Here is a 13,832-nt window from a genome sequence, read left to right as displayed (position 1 = left end):
CCCTACACCTCCAATTCTGACATTTGGAACTGTCAATCAGCTCAAGAGTTAGAACAGATGGTAACATGACACCCACTTTCGAGACCGGAGGTACACTCGATTTATGTTGGCCTGTAGAGTTTAGAACAGGGGTTGGCACGCTTGCCACAGGTTGCCAACCCCTGTTCTAAACTCTTAACTCTAAGCCAGCAGTGGCCCACGTGTAATAATGATTTTTTTTTTTTTAAATACGCATTTTTACCTGAAATTTAGACATTTTCATTGCACGCTTTCATTGTTTAGCGGCTTTATGGTGAGCGTGTGTATGCGCAGTGCGTCGCAGAGGAGGATAGATCTGTTTTAACCCTCCCACAGAAACACAGGCGCGCGATGAATGAACGAATCACGACATCCGAGTCATGACTGCTCTTCCAGCGGAAAAATCATTTTTTTTCCAGTAAGCGTGGACAGACGAATGGGGCTTTGTGCAAAAAATGACAGTGCTGTTTGTGCATTATGCCTCCTGAGCGTTGTACCTCGCACGTCAAGTGTTAAACGTCATTACGAGACTAAATATGAACATGAATTCAAGGACGAGTCTGAAAAAGCCGGATACATTAAAAGGCAGTTTCTGACTCCCCTTCAAAATCCTCCCCCCCTCGCGTGAACGCTCATTCTGCTGCGCTCCGACCAAAGCGATCGCATTCTATATAAGTTTTTCAAGACAATAAAGCGAGCTAATTAAAACAATTAAGCGATAGTAGTCTATATAACGCGTTTATTAAAACAATCGATCGTATTCTAAAAAATACGTTGCAAAAGTCACCAACACCGCAGATGAATCGATGTGCGCTATAATATCCACGATCACAACTAATTGTACACAAATAGCCTTTATCTGATGTACTATAATAGCTATATGTAATGTATTTTTATTGTGAATGAAACCCTGGTTGCATTGGATCCCGCGGTGTAAACAAATAGTTTTTTTTTTCATTTAACATCGGACTTCATTGCCTATACTGTTTGCAAAGTAAGGCGCACTTTAAACCTATTGTTTTTTGGCTTTGGGATCCAACTACCGAGAAATACCTCCACTTTGTGATGTGTAGGCGTTCGACATCTAGTTCATTTTATTACTACTATTATTATTTGTAATAGTAATATCATGAGAAACGTTCTGAAGCTCTTCAAAATCATTGTGCTGACATTTATATCACAGAAGGTTAGACTAGAAAGTCACAATTCTATATCTCAAACATATTATCAGGGCAGGTAAACCCCCCCCAACCAGCCAACACCCCCACCCCCCATTGCATCATTGCAAACAAAATTGCCATGAAACAATCAAATACTACTAAGTTAACAATTTTCAAGGGAACAAGGAGTGCTGCAGAAATACAAAGAATACATTAATAAAATATATTAAATAAAAAGTAAAATAATAATGATAACGTGTTTATCTGAACACAAAGGGCAGATTCTTAAACATATATATATCATTGGCACATTGAAAATGTTAATCATATTTAAAGATTTAACCCAAAAAACAAAATCATTGAAAATAGTTTGAATAGTGGGTTTACATTTTTGATATATTTTGCAGATCATATTCCTAAGTCTAAATGTAATATTATCTTTGGGTAAGGTGGTAGGAAAAGGGTATTTATAGCATACATTTGTATTTATTTTATTTTTAATTTAATTGACAAACCCTTGGATTTCTTATTGTTTTATATTGCAGAATAATTCTCTTGTTTTGTGCACTTTTTCACTATCCGTCCAAAACTTCTATATTTGAATACAAGAGGAAAATATAAGTGTTTTTTTAAAATCTGATTTATCAATTATTCAAAAGAATAACGACCAATTCACCAATTATTAGAATAATCAATCGTTGTAGCCCGACTTCTGATACCTGTGCCCACGAATAATGCACAACAGTACTTTTTACTTTTATTGCGTTCCAGGAGCGTCTACCTTTGCCAAATTGAATCGTTTCTTCCGGTGCTGTCACGAATGGCAGCCACTCCAGCAGCTCCCGTGTTATTTTCGATTGTTCTCAGCTCAGGGATGCTGCTGGAAATGTGAATTTCCCTTCGGGGATGAATAAAGTATCTATCTATCTATCTATGAGCTTGTCCCATCACTGGTAGTAAATCTTAAAAGTGGTTTGAAGAGGATGGATGAAATAAAATGCTGTAATGTTATACATTAACTTTGGTTTATTTACATCATGGCATCAATGTCTTCTTGAAGATTTGTTCCAGACTTGGAAGATATTGTCAATTTTGAGGAGCTGGTGAAGGAGGAAGAACTGTCAAAGGAAACCCAGAGAGCTGCCGGGTAACAAATTAATTGACTTCCTCAATTGTTTTTATTCTACTTGGTGTGTATGGTAGCAATACTGAAACAAAAATGACAACAAAATGATCAAAGGGTTGTATTGTAAATCGGGCTTCTTGTGCCCAGTGTGCTGGATTCCGTTTTGGGAGATCTAACCAGCAACTCTGCCGAGGGGACTGAATACTTCAAGATGCTGGTGGAAGTGTTTGCGCCTGAATTCAGGCGTGCTAAAAACATGCACTTGAGGAACTTCTACATGATTGTGCCCCCACTGGTCCGTATGACTCTATTTTCTACAACTTTTATCAGGGAAAGTAGATACAGATCATTTCAGCCAGGCAGTTGGTCACTTAAAAAATAAGGATAATTGTCAGTAGGGCTGAAACAACTTCATTAAGATTGATTATTGAAAGCGTTGTCAATGAATTTTATCATTGATTCATTGTGTCGAGCAATGTATGCGCCACTCATTATCTCAAGTCAATGCAAATAAAAGTCCATTGAATTTTGTTGTGATGTTGAGGGGAAAGAATTGCAGTACCACTTTGATCCAGCAGAGGGCAACTCGAGACCACGTTTGAAATTGAATTGACTTTATTGTAATTGCTATTAACCTTGTTAAACATTGTCTGCAGTGATATTTGAAACTGCATTCCAAGGTAAATATGTAATAAGGACTTAAAGATAAAAATAAGATAAAAGACTGGTAGGATAAATGGGCAAATAATAATTACAAACTAGTGCTTAGAGACTGGTAGTGGTGCAATGAAAGAATAGTGTGTCGTAACAGTGGTGCAAAAAAAGTAGTGCAATAACATTTAGCTGCAACAAAAAAACATTTAGCAGCAACATTAAAAATCCCAGATGGATTGCAAGAAATATGATATTTATTTTTCTTAAATTAACAATAAGTAAAATATGTACATTTGAACATGTAGATAATCAAAGTAAATATAATTACCACTGTATTATTAACATGATTGAATTTATGATTTAAAAGAATATAACTATATAACTCATACAATTTTGACTATATGCAGTAACACATTTCAATGTTACAACACTATACGCCATCGGTCAGGAACCTATGGCGCGCGAGCCATAGATGGCTCTTTTCATGAGTACGTTTAGCTCTGAGATAAAACAATGGCCAACGCTTCTCTGCATTTTCACGGAATCATATCTAGTTTAGTAGATATGAAGACAGAACAACACCGAAATGAGGATGTGCACAGTTTACGTGCAGGGTCTCACATCAACAGTGCTTGTTTTGGCTGTACCTCACTAAGGAATGCTTCATATGGGATTTCTTTTGACAATGTATGATAACTTTTAAGGCACTTTATGATGAAAACACTACATAACAGACTGTAAACACCCAGAAAGGCGAGCAAAGCTCTCAGAGCAATTTGATTTTGTGAGTGGGCGTAGCTATGCACACAGCACACACACTCCCTTGTCATTGACCAGCGCCATCTGTGCAGTATTTTTGCTTGTGCCTTGTTTTGAAACCAATATTTAGGACAAGAATGACGATCATTATAAGCTTTAAACCCTGTGTAAGTAATTGCAGGAGTATGTAATACTAATTTTAGGTGGTATGTCTATATTACACAGGGCTCTGGCATTATTATTCTTTCATGAATTTTATCAAAAGATCACATGTCACACTGTGAAATAAAATGAGCTAGAAAATTGGCTTTTGTCTGGAGAGCGGGTTTGATAGTTTTGTTGAATTCTGACTTAAAATAGATATGGTATGGTATGGCTCTCTCGAGAAAAAAAATCAAATATTTAGCTGTATAAAAAACTACCATGTCAAGGTTTTTTCTGTTTATTTTTTTTATTCTTTTGTAGTTGAAGCATACCTTTGACGACAATTACAGACCTCCAATATTTTAAAGTGGAAGAATTTGAACAACCTAATTGAGGAGATGGGCCGCCAGAGTGTGCAAGGCTTTCTCTGCTGGCCTAAAAATATCCTAATCGTGTGATTTCAATTATATTTCGTTCATCGATCCTTATTGTATAATTCCAAATTGTCAGTCAGCTTCCTTCTGTTGCTTTTCCCCTGGTTGCGCTGCTTTCAGACGTGTTATAATATTTAAACATTTAACCGATCACATTTCAGCCATTACTTGTAGCCAGGGTCAGAAATCTACCAGGAGGCCTTCACAATCTGTAATGCAGGCTCTGTAGCATAAAGTAACACAATAAAGCTGTCGCTTTAACCAATCAGATTTTGAGTTGGCCTTGAAAAAGGTAATTGATTTCACAAAATATAACTGGCTAAAGGCAATAATCCTCCAACGTGATCTTACCAACAGCTGTTAAACCTAAAGAGACTGAGCTGCATGAGAAAATATACTTTTGTGTTGATTTAACAACAAAAGAATAGACAATTCCGAAGCAAGAAATCATTTTTTTAAGGTTTTATCCGCATCTTTCAGCCCAGAGATAAGATCTTAAACCCTATCCCGACCCGATCAAAGTTTTGGGCCGGGCCTAAAATTTCAATCATTACGTCTGAGTTGGGCCGAACTTTTCTTTTGCATTTTTCTTCTTTGTCTCTGTTTATATAGTGTTGTTTAACTTGGATTTGGTTTTAAAAGACAGGCTTTACTTGCCGCGCGTCTGCTCAGCAAGGGGCCCTTAGCTTCTGCTCCTTCTTCCTCTCACCGCTAGACCCAGAGAACTAGGTTCAGCCCAAATTACCTTTCTTCTACCAAAGTCCTCACAAATAAAATAGGAAATTTCCCTTCCAAGATTGTTATTTCATACTGGAACCAAAGGCCTAGGTGTATATTTTACGGCCTGTCACTGCTTAATCGGTAATGCTTATAGACCTCCAACTTTGAATGAACTTTCAGTTCATTTGACATATATCCCACCGGCAAATCAATTTGTCTTTTAGACAGTAAACTTTGTGGAGCATTCCATCAGCTGCAAAGAAAAACTGAACAAGAAGAACAAGAACGGAGCCGCTTTTACAGATGACGGATTTGCAATGGGTAATTTACATTAACTAAAAGACTATAATCACTAAATGATCCAGCCTTTCTCTTTTTTCACCAGGTGTGGCCTACATTCTCAAGCTGCTGGACCAATACTTGGAGTTTGACTCCTTGCACTGGTTCCAGTCGGTGAGGGACAAGTACAAAAAGGAGATGAATGCCGTGGTGAAGGAGCAGCAAGTTCATTCCGCCAGTCAGGATCAAAAATTACTGCAAACCATGAACCTCACCCAGAAAAGACTAGACCTCTACCTCCAGGTCTCCAATTCATGCTTTTGTGGGCTCTTATTATGACAAAGAATGTTTACCTGATCAAAAGGCGCGCCCAGAAAACCTGAATTGGCCAGAAATTTGAACGTGGGCCTTATAATCCGGTGCCCCTTTATATAATGACAACATTGGAAATGCGTTACCTTTTTTGTGCAATTATTAACCAGTCTATAAATTTTATCACAACCATAAAACACATGGATTGTATGAGTGCTTGAAATCCTTAAATGCTTGAATTTTAATGTTGTGTTTTCTAGGTCAGTAAAATGCTAGAGTTTAGGGTGAAGTGCTTGAAAATGCTTGAAATTGTTGCCATGTTTCTTGGCCGTCTGACTCTATAGACCACGGAATAAATTAAGACATCCTTTTTAAATGCATGAAAATGACACTGGCACGCCTGCTCTGGTGGCTTGTCATTCATTATGGCATTGTCATGTCAAATGGACTCTGTTTCAGGGCAATCAATATTGAAATTAGTCCACATTGGTAACAAGTGTGTCGTAGCACTGTTGAAACAGAGTGGCATAATGCATGTCAGTTTATTGCAGCACACTGACACAAAAAAAACATCGATAGGAACAGTTCAAAATAGCACAAAATATGTGCTAGCAGCAAGAAAGTGACTTTATTTTAGTCTTCAGTCAATAATAAAAAAACGTCTTTTGATTGGTCCTGGATTTCTTCCTTTAAAGCACAGGTGTCAAAGAGGCGGCCCGTGGGCCAGATCAGGCCCGCTAAGGGATTGAATCCGGCCCGCGAGACAACACTCAGAGAAGCGCAAGAGAAAAACAAGCTGCGGGTTGAAATATGTCAACTTGACGTTGCCAAATCCAGTTGCCTCGAACAAAGACACTTTACCTGTATTTATTTTTCTTTCTCTCTCTCTCTCTCTCTCTCTCTCTCTCTCTCTCTCTCTCTCTCTCTCTCTCTCTCTCTCCCCTCCTCTTTTCCACCCCTTTTCTCCCACTCACTCTCTATCTCTTTCACTCTCTGTGTCCCTCTTTTTCTCTTCCTTTGTTGCTCTTTGTCTCTTTCTCTCTCTATGTCTTGTAACCTCTTTTGCTCTAACTTCCTTTTTCCTTTTCTCTCTTTTCTCTTTCTCTCTTCCTACCCTTCGCTCTTTCTTTTCTCTCCTTCTGTCTTTCTATTTCTCTTTGGATTTCTTTCTTCCTCTCCCTTTCTTTCTCCCCCTTTTCTCCCACACTGTCTCTTTCACTCTCTGTGTCTCTCTTTTTCTCTTCCTTTGTTGCTCTTTGTCTCTTTCTCTCTCTGTGTCTTGTAACCTATTTTGCTCTAACTTCCTTTTTTCCTTTTCTCTCTTTTCTTTTTCTCTCTTCATACCCTTCGTGCTTTCTTTTCTCCTTTCTCTCCTTCTGTCTTTCTATTTCTCTTTGGATTTCTATCTTCCTCTCCCTTTCTTTTCCCCCCTCTCTCATGACTTTTTATCTTTTGTTTCTCACGCTCTGTCCCTCTTTCTCTTTTTTCTTTCTTTGTCCCTCCCTCTCTCCTTTTCCCTCCCTCTTTCTCTTATTGCTTTATCTCTCTTTTTCTTTCTCTTTAATCTACTAGTCCGGCCCCCGACAGAATGTTTGTCTTATCGTGTGGCCCCCGGGTTAAAATGAGTTTGACACGCCTGCTTTAAAGGTACTGGAAAAACTAAGAAATTGATCATGAAAGTGCTTGAAAAAAGGTGTACAAATCCTGGTATATACAGACGCTGCCCTACTTACGATCGTTCATAAGTTGAATTTATACAAATATTTATTTTGTATGGAATGTATGATTAAGGTTTATATAAGTATATTTAGTGCCCTGCGATTGGCTGGCAACCAATTCAGGGTGTCCCCTGCCCACTGCCCGATGATTGCTGGGATGGGCTCCAGCAACCCCGCGACCCTACTGAGGATAAGCGGTGCAGCTAATGAGATGAGATAAATATATTTAAGGCTTTTATAAGTAACCTGAAATGTTTTGTACTGAAAAATAAACGTTTAATAAGATAATATGCTCTATAAAGATAAATAAAATTAATTTTAACTTATTTTTGGAAGACGGGCTTCAAGAGTTAGGCAACTTCCTCCTCCGTGGTAGAAAGTGGATGAAAAAAAAAAAGCGATCCAACCATTTTTTCAAGCCCATCAAGCTTCCGTATTCCACTTTCATTTCAAAAGAAACGGCTCGCCTCTTATTTACACTTTACACCAACCATTTTTAATGGATGCACGAGATATTAAACAATAAAAATATCAAAGTTCTCAGCGCGCTGGAGATACAGTATAGAATGTTTACACACGAACTACGAAGAGCGAGGGGATTTCTTCGGGCAGGATGTTGGGTGACCTCATAGCGCCACACGCCCGTAGCGGCGGAAAGAAGCACTACAGTACTGTCCTGTAATCGGAAAATGGTGCACACAATACCAAATCTAACTTACAGCAAAGTCTAGATATTTTTCGACATTCCGAAAAAAATGTATCTACCGTTTTTCGTAAATCGAACGGTTGTAAGTAGCGGAGCGTCTCTAATCCTGCTAACCAGATGGCAATATCAATCCTAATCACCAGGCGGCTAATGCCATGGATGGCTGTTTACAATTGTATCACATTGGTTTCAATGGGAATTTAACCCAGATTGCAGTGGATAGAGCTCCAGATCCTATCCACTGGCCCAATAGGGTTACAAACGACACATGACAATTAATCAGGTCTTATCTCCTTATCTATTTTTATTCACAGCACCAGATATGTTAGAGAAATGAGAAAGCAAAAATTCTTCAAAATCGGTAATTAATTTGTAAGTGTAAGTGACAAAGTTTTGAAAACATGCGGCCATGTGATTATGTTTCAGGATGACCAAATTACTTCCCATGATGACTTTGTCTTTATTCAGTTCAGAAGGATCAAATGACTTCCCACAATGCCTTTCTTTTCATTCAGCTCTTTAAAAAAAACTTTATGAGTAAGCAATACAATACTGTATTTCAGTGGTTCCCTAACCATTTCTTTACAATTGATGTCTGACAATATTGTGGCACAGCCAAATAATATCAATTGTTTGGTACTGTGACTAAAAGTAATGTGATGATGAATTAAAACCTAATGCCTTTTATGTGTCATCTTTCCCAAGTGGATCAGTTCCTACCCGCAAGTTCAATTCTTGTTGCATCCAATGTGATGCAATTGATGTCAGGAATATATTTTGATTTCTCATTCAATGCACCAATACAGTACTTTTTGATGTTTTTGCAAGGCTAGTTTTTACTGTTGTTTTGTTTCCATTCTCATTATAGTGCGCTGAGCCTTATATATTAAAGTATCATAAACGACAATTTTTGGGGGGTGCGCTTTTTAATCTGGATTTAGCCTGTTTCTGTTCTATCTGCAGGAATTTGAGCTACTCCACTTCTCCTTAAGCAGTGCCCGCATTTTCTTCAGAGCGGACAAAACAGCAGCTGAGGAGACTCAGGAAAAGAAAGATAAAGGTTTAATGAGTCAGAAATTATAAACTCTCAACTGAAAAATGTTGGTTTGATCATTCATCTAGCCCCCTCTCGTAATAGAAGATGCATCTAAACCTGGAGGATCCGGTCATGCAGTTCCTGGAGCACAGTGACCTTGTCATGGTTAGCAATCAAGCAAAGGATATCCTGCAACCGAGCAGGCTACCCTGTGAGGAACATTTGTCTGAAATATCAGGAATGTAAACTTTGAATTTACCAGATAAAAAACCGAAAGATTTGATCCTTTTTTTTTGTTAAATGCACAATATGTGTGCCGTATATTCCGTACTACATCACGCACCTGATTAAAAGTGGCATGCGAAAATTTAAGGAAGAAATTTAACTTGGTATTTGTACAAGCCGCACTGGATTTTAACTACAGCCTTAAAAAGCCATTAAAAATAACTAATTCACATTCATTTCCTTCTTACAAAAAAAATCAGCCGGGAAATGTCTAGTACAGAAAAGTAATAGCAGGAGTCCCCTAACTTTTTCCTGTGGGGGCCACATAACTTTTCCCTTCTCTGATGAGGGGCCGGGGTCAGTTTGTAACAGAAAAAGTGTGATGATTGCAGGAGTGCCTAAATGTAAAAATGTATTGTTTTCCAGAAAGCCAAAATCAAAAAACCCTTTCTGGATTCTTCACATAACAAAAGTCAGAAAATAAATAACACTATTAATGAAATAAAAAATAACCAAATAACCCTCTCTGGGTTCATGTTTATATATATTTTTTGTTTTTTTGTTCTTGTTGTTTTACCTGCAAAATAGATGGTAAATGTCAGTCTCTCACGACACCATTTACTTGTTGACTTTAAGAGTGATTTATTGAACAAATCTCATTAAATCACGTGAGGTCTCATTAAACATACAAATACAAAATAACATTGCCATCAATTGGTACTTTTCAAGACTCATTTAACAAAAACAGCATAACTGTACCTTCCAAAACAACTCACTTTGTGTTATATGGTAACCAAATATACATATTAACATCACAGTACTCTTAACCCAGTCCCGCATAACGTAGCATAGCTCACTCTGTTGCTTATGCTATTGGACGACTCACTCATACTATTTCACTTTTTGTAAACTTTACAGACATCACAAACAACCTTTTCAAACATATTTTCACATATTATCCTCCTCACAGTTAGTGTGTTACCAGTATAAACATCTCACCTGCAAAATAAATGGTAAATGTCAGTCTCACACGACACCATTTACTTGTTGACATAAACAGTGATTTATTGAACAAATCATTAAATCACGTGAAGTCCCGTGAGACTTGCCCCAAACACCCTTCTCTGACCTGTGAGATTATGTCATCTAGTGGCAATATGCTGGTACTTCACTTTTCTTGCTTTACAAAACAACACCAAAATCCCCAAATATAACATTTTAACTTGTCAACAACCCTTGTTGCGCCATATAAAATAGTTACTAACTAATAGTTAATAATGAAAATAGTTCATAACTAAGGAACATTTTATTGCAAAAGTCCAACTTTATTATCAAATACAAATACACATATATGAAGAAAAAAAAATCAATCTTTCTGGTATTGTTCAGGGGGCCGGACCAAGTGTGAAGGCGGGCCGTATTCGGCCCGCGGGCGTTAGTTTGGGGACCACTGAGTAACAGCGATTAGGACACTCGTTAGAGATTGACAGCTGCATACGCAGTCTACAATCAACTAATAAGCAGTCAATAATACTAACAAATACGCACGAGTGCGACAAAAGCATTTTCAAAACAAAACTCAAATATACTGTGATGACTAAAACTCAGAAGCCTGATTTTTTATTTTTTTATGTATGATCTTCAATTCTCCCCCGGTATTTGCTACTACTACCCAAAAAAAAATGTAATCGGGCTTCTGTAATTTAGTCAGTACTGTACATTGAGTTTTGTTTTGAGAATATTTTATGTCAAACTCGTGCATTTCTGTTCATAACAATTTAATTAATATTGACTGCTGTGCGAGATAATTGAGTCCGCAAACGAGTGTCTTAATTGCAGTACAATGTGTTGCTATACTGTAATAGATGTTCCCATGCTGATTCTGCCAAGATCATACTCCATAGGGACTGGTAATCTCCTTCATCTATCCATGCGCGTCACTAATTAGATGACAAGGCATTTGGCTACAAAATTGAGTTATTGTTAGTCATGCTGTTTACCCGCGGTTCATTGACATTCAGCGCACTTGGCAGAAATCGCAATGCGTTATTTTAACTCATTCAATGCCGGACATTTTTCTCAAATTGGGAGATGCAAGCCATTTTGAATTATTTTTGAAGTCCTACAGAAAATTGAGTTCTATAGCTATATCGACCTATGCTTGAAACCTCTTCATCAGAAAAGTCTCTAGAATTTTTTTATTTTTTTTTCTAATGCCTCCAATATTTAAACAATGCTTTCCATAAACACAAGGGTGCTTTACTTGCAAAATAACATTTTATTGCAAGAACACTGAACCTTCACACTATTTTGGTCACCATGGCAATCGCGGTCCCTCAGGCAACCGTGTTCCTGTGGACATGCACGAAACATCATCTCTCTCCAGCCTGATGATGACGTTGGGACTTAGTCATCCTTTTTGGAAAGGAATGAGCTCTGTTCGCCAGTGAATTGCCTATCACACTACACTGCTTCACTATGCCTCCCAGCTTATAAGGCCGCCTACACACACTCATACTACGGATACAGGAAGCAGTACCAGGGAGTTGGGCTTCCTCAATGTGTGGAGAAAGATCTGATCAGAGCAACTCTTGCCATCTAATGGTGATTTAGTACACTAAAGTCATTGCTAGAGGCTTGATACTTGCAGATGAGCAACACCACACCCTTTATAATAAATGTTCTTGGTTTATTTTAATTATATATTATAAAAACCTATTTTAACGTTTTTCACTCAGTGACAATGCTTTTGAAAAATGTTTTTATACAGTATGGCATTGAATGAGTTAATTACAGTCCAATTGCTGCAGTCTGCACCAGTTCTTAGCCAGCTGCTAGGCACCGGTCAAGGTGACCCACCGGGACTGCAGAAGGGCCTGGCGTGTGCTGAAGTCACCGCAATCTTAATCCGCTGCAGTAAGAGAAAAAACCTGCATCGTATTGTAAGCCGCAGTCTTTAAAACTTAGAAAGTACGTAGCGCCTTGTAGCCTGGAATTTACGGTACTCATAACTGTGCAGTCTCTGTTCTCTCGTGGCATCATATGTGACCTGCTATTTTTAGCTACAGGCTAATAACATGAAAAATTATGGGGGAAAAAACGTAAAAAACTTTTTTAAGATGTTTCGCCATTTTGAAAGAAATGACATTTGTAAACACTTTCCCCAAGTTTCATAACCCATATAGATAGGGAAAGTAACATAAACAGCCACTTAAGTATATTTCTGATTTTAAATGTGTGTATTTAAATAAGTATGTGCTAAAATGGGGTGGCACAGCAGCTGAGTGGCTAGCGCATCCACGGCAGAATTTCAAAAGTCCAAAAGCCTCCTTATTCTCCCCAACGGTTCAAGAACAGTATTCAGGTTACTTTGAGTATGTCTTGGAGTAGGATTTTTGGCAATTTTTACAGGAACAGTAAGGTTTTAAAATAAATCCGGTGTGAATCGTGTATTTTGCAGCGCCACAAGTAGATATGTGATTTTTAATCAGACATTTGTATTAACTTTACATAACATAACAAAATGGTCAGTTTCCGTAGTTGGTAATCTTTTTTGCGCTTTGTAGAACTCATTTTTGGTTGCAGATAACACAGCAGCAGCATCTAGTGGTCAAATATTACTGGGTCCCTTTAACATTTAATTTTATATTGACCGATTGTAATAACTTTTACTTTGACATTCCATCACCTAACATAGTAAGGTGTGTGTTTGTAAACAATAAAACTTGCACTTTTAAATTTTCTGTGTTGTTTTTGTGCCATATACCAGAATTTTTACCTTTTTTCACGCACCAATTCAAGCACATTTTTCCAGTACCAGAAATCCGGTGTAAATCATGTATTTTGCAGAGCTATAAATATGTTTACGGCTTACATATGCAATATTTGATCTTGCGTGTGCAAATCATATTTACATGTTGGGTTAATCACAAATTCATTAGTGAACCTGACAAACGTATGTGTAAATGTTTATCACCTATTATTAGTAGAAATGACCGCAATTTGTTCAATTACCACTGGGAAACACTACTCGGCCCATCACGCCATACAACTATTGCCAGCTGCAGTTGTTCACGAAGAAATGCAATGGCAAAGCAAACCACCAGAGAGCAGTGTGTACATCATTTTTAAGCAAACATGTTGAAACACAGCAACAAATTCAAGCACTTTTAATCCTTAAAAAAAATCCTAGTATTTTCAAAGATTTGAAGCCCCTGTATGGACCATGATATAGACATATAAGTCGTTTTCCTGGAATGTGGTCGGATTGCAATGCGCTTTGAAATCATTACAATACAACAAAATGTTTCAGGAAAGCATATAACGTCTTTAATACAAAGATGAAGCAATTGCCTCAGGAAATACAAGACAGAGCTGCACTGTTTTCTTCACAAATTTTTCTAAGAAATTCTGCAGTTTAAATAGCTTTGACTTATGTATTAAAAACCAGATGTTTTTCGCCGTGTTTAAGTTAGGAATAAAATTCCTGGCGCAACATTCAAACGGATTAAGAAGCGCCGTCTTCTAAGATCCAACAAACA

The 13,832-nt window shown here is 37.7% G+C and overlaps 1 protein-coding gene across 2 annotated transcripts in view; it reads left to right on the top strand.

Moving 5' to 3' along the window:
* The window catches only part of washc4 (WASH complex subunit 4), a 34,908-nt gene extending 25,561 nt beyond the window's left edge, over positions 1–9,347 (top strand). Inside the window, exons 28-33 of one of the 2 annotated variants that reach the window (XM_088340947.1) lie at positions 2,239–2,325; positions 2,452–2,599; positions 5,240–5,336; positions 5,401–5,597; positions 8,994–9,090; positions 9,169–9,347. In XM_088340947.1, the coding sequence (XP_088197073.1) occupies positions 2,239–2,325; positions 2,452–2,599; positions 5,240–5,336; positions 5,401–5,597; positions 8,994–9,090; positions 9,169–9,221 (679 nt within the window). In that variant the 3' untranslated portion in view covers positions 9,222–9,347. Of the gene's footprint in view, positions 1–2,238; positions 2,326–2,451; positions 2,600–5,239; positions 5,337–5,400; positions 5,598–8,993; positions 9,091–9,152 lie in introns of both variants that reach the window. The other variant, XM_088340948.1, reaches the window with a different exon arrangement.
* The last annotated feature ends 4,485 nt before the right edge of the window (positions 9,348–13,832 follow it).

Source organism: Urocampus carinirostris, chromosome 7 (genome assembly GCF_059441175.1).
Source record: "Urocampus carinirostris isolate Australia breed hairy pipefish chromosome 7, RoL_Ucar_1.0, whole genome shotgun sequence".
Taxonomy (NCBI): Eukaryota; Metazoa; Chordata; class Actinopteri; order Syngnathiformes; family Syngnathidae; genus Urocampus; species Urocampus carinirostris.
The sequence above is the reverse complement of the archived record's forward strand: the minus strand, read 5'-3'. Positions and strand labels throughout refer to the sequence as shown.